Source organism: Centruroides sculpturatus, unplaced genomic scaffold (assembly GCF_000671375.1).
Source record: "Centruroides sculpturatus isolate CEXI.00-Female unplaced genomic scaffold, Cexi_2.0 scaffold822, whole genome shotgun sequence".
In the NCBI taxonomy this organism is placed as follows: domain Eukaryota; kingdom Metazoa; phylum Arthropoda; class Arachnida; order Scorpiones; family Buthidae; genus Centruroides; species Centruroides sculpturatus.
Window position 1 is genome coordinate 17,017 of NW_019385103.1, and position 3,011 is coordinate 20,027.

General features: G+C 31.3%; 1 protein-coding gene across 1 annotated transcript; it reads left to right on the top strand.

Moving 5' to 3' along the window:
* The first annotated feature begins 992 nt into the window (after nt 1-992).
* On the top strand, nt 993-1,889 carry LOC111634727 (GTP cyclohydrolase 1 feedback regulatory protein-like). The gene is made up of 3 exons (XM_023379564.1): nt 993-1,143; nt 1,553-1,635; nt 1,704-1,889. The coding sequence occupies exons 1-3, from the start codon at nt 1,108-1,110 to the stop codon at nt 1,831-1,833; spliced, it is 249 nt and encodes an 82-aa protein (XP_023235332.1). The 5' UTR covers nt 993-1,107; the 3' UTR covers nt 1,834-1,889.
* Nucleotides 1,890-3,011: the final 1,122 nt, after the last annotated feature.

Consider the following 3,011-nt stretch of genomic DNA (forward strand, 5'->3'; position numbering starts at 1 on the left):
AAACCACTTCTGTCAAACGAGCACGTGTTGCAATGAACAATAGTTAGACATTCAGTCTCGATTTTAAACGTCTTTAAAATAAAATATAACGAATTTGTTAATTCTGCGTTCAAATTTTATAAAACTGGAATTTTCCAAAGTCAACAAAGACAATTTACGTTAAAAAAACGTAAGAATATAAAGAAATATAGTACAGACTTGACTAAGCTGAACAAGCTGTCATCTTCTTCTATAGAAATAAAAATGTAAATGTTCGTTTGTTCAAAATCTTAAATCTCCGAAAGTTCTTAACTGATTGCTTTGAAATTTTGACACAACGTTGCATTCGAATACACGCGTTTTTATATTATATAGATTTCGAAATTTCCCCCGCGGGGAGAGGGACAAAATTAAGGCTTATCGTGAAGAATTAGTCTTCTATTATTCTATTTTAGATGCGGTTTTTTGCGTTTTTGATTACGTTTTAATAGGGCACGTCAAGATAATGTGCACTAAGAAGAGATTTTTCGAAATTCCTCCATGGGGAATGGGAGGAATTTCGTTATACATTTATAACAGATACATTTTGAGCCACAGCAACGCGTGGCCGGGTACAGCTAGTACTTATACAGTAAAAATGGTAACTTTTCGCCGAAAATTAATACAGGTTAATAATCTGATACGAATGTTTTTACCCTTTCGAGAGAAAATACTTCGCTAAAATCTCGTTATCATGACTACTCCGATCCCCTTGATAACAACACAAACAAAAGACACATTTTTAAAATTCAAATTGACATATGAACACAAAATCCGTTAATTATTAAAAATGAATATAAAATATAAAACTAAGTTCATACTAAATAAATCAAACATATTAATTAAAACTAAAAATAATAATTAAAAACAATAAAATAATATCAATAGTTACCACTCTGGACGTTACACCTGAAAACGAAACCGAAACCGAAACAAAACTAGAATTAAAAATAAAATCAGAATTAATTAAAATGATGGGAAATTAATGTGCCAACGATTGCTGATTGGCTAAATCGCTTTAATATTACCTAGACACCCGTTGAGTAGGGAGGATCATCTTATACAATTTTCATATTTTGTAGTAGAAATATGCCTTATCTTATAATTTCCAGCTCTTATCCAATCGTAAGAAAATTAATTTTGTTTTTAAAATTAATTCAATTACTTTATTTAAAAGTAGTTTCTATTGATCAAATCTTTCGATCATCTCTTCTGAATATATATTAATTAATTCTGATTTTATTTTTAATTCTTGTTTTAGTTTCGGTTTCGGTGTAAAGTCCAGAGTGATAATTATTATTTCATTATTTTTAGGTTTGATTTATTTAGTATTAATTTAGTTTCATTTTTTTATATTCATTTTTAATAATTTTTACTTTCTCATATAGAGGTAAAGTATTATTTTAAATTTTAATTATGCCTATAAGCGAGTTAACATTGATTGAACTATCGGTCTATCTAGTTTAATTATTCATTATAGCGTGAAGACAGACTTTCGACAGTAATTTAATAACACTTTTATCTTGAAATTTAGGAAACTAGCAGAACAACTGTTGGTGATACAGACATTAATCCAGAATTATTGGATTATCTCGCTGCTGGAACAATAAAGTCACGGTAATATTTTTGAATTTATTTTTATCCTTATTTAAACAGCGCAACTCATTTACCTTTGTCTTGTTTAGAACGTATCAAACGAATTATATTGCACGTGAAGTGCTCGATAGATTGGATTGTAGGGGATACCGAGTGGTGGCCATGGCTGTTGGGCCAGAACGTATCTATTGGACACTGTATAAACCGGAAGAACCCTAAAGTGTCAAAAATAATTATCTAGCATTACTCTATTACGTTGTATACATGAAGGAAAATGACTGATTAAACCATTTTATCAGTTCTTGAGTTTTTTCTTTTTTCCCCTATTATATATAAGTTAATTTCTATAACTCGAACAGACGAACACAAACTATATAGTGTATTCACTCGGACACAAGTAAATCTCACTATTAATTTTTATTTAGTTGATATGTTACCGCTAAAGCTCGGAAACTCGTTAATCTGCAGATTACCTACTAGGCACTCGGTAAAGTGAAAATAAGATCTTTGCTGAAACAACAGCAACGTTTCTGTACACTTAAATTAACATATTGTTCTTTATTTAATTTTCGATATCTAAAGAATCAAGTTAATACAATCAAACAATCAACAAATTAGTTGATAGAATCAGTCATCAACCAATTAAAAAACATACAAAAAATCAAACGATTTAAAATATTAATACAATGAGGGAAATTATTATATAGATAACCACCTATGGAATTTCGGGACTTTGAGTATCTATCTGAACTGAGAGGACCGAGACGACTTCAACGATACCCTACTTTTGGACCGGAAACGAAAAATAATAAAGTTATCATACTTTTTCTGGTGATCGCATGATGTAATTGTGCAGTTAATGTTACCTATGGTGAGTAAAATGGCGGCTCGTCTCTGATTCCAGCAAACAGAAGAAAGGAAACAGTGGGGACACACGTTCTAACCTATTATAATAAATTACCATAATTATTACCACACAAATTATTAGAATAGGTTAGGTGAGGTTAGGTTTGAACGTGCGTCCCCAATGTTTCCTTTCTTCTCTTTGCTGGAATCAGAGACGAGCCGCCATTTTACTCACCATAGGTAACATTATCCAATTGTGCTTACTTATTAGTGCAGTCTAAAGATTGGTGACACTGAATTTCATAGCAATTGGTTTCTGCGACAAGCACACCTATTTGTGTTACATTTATTTGTGGCAAAGATCTTATTTTCACTTTACCGAGTGCCTAGTAGGTAATGTGCGGATTACCTAGATACTCTGCATATTATCTAGGTAATTTGAGAAATGGAACAATTTTCACAACTTTAACGGATCACGCTAGTTAATCTGCAGATTAGCTAGGTAATCTGAAAATTAACGAGTTTCGAGCTTTAGCGGTAATAGATACATG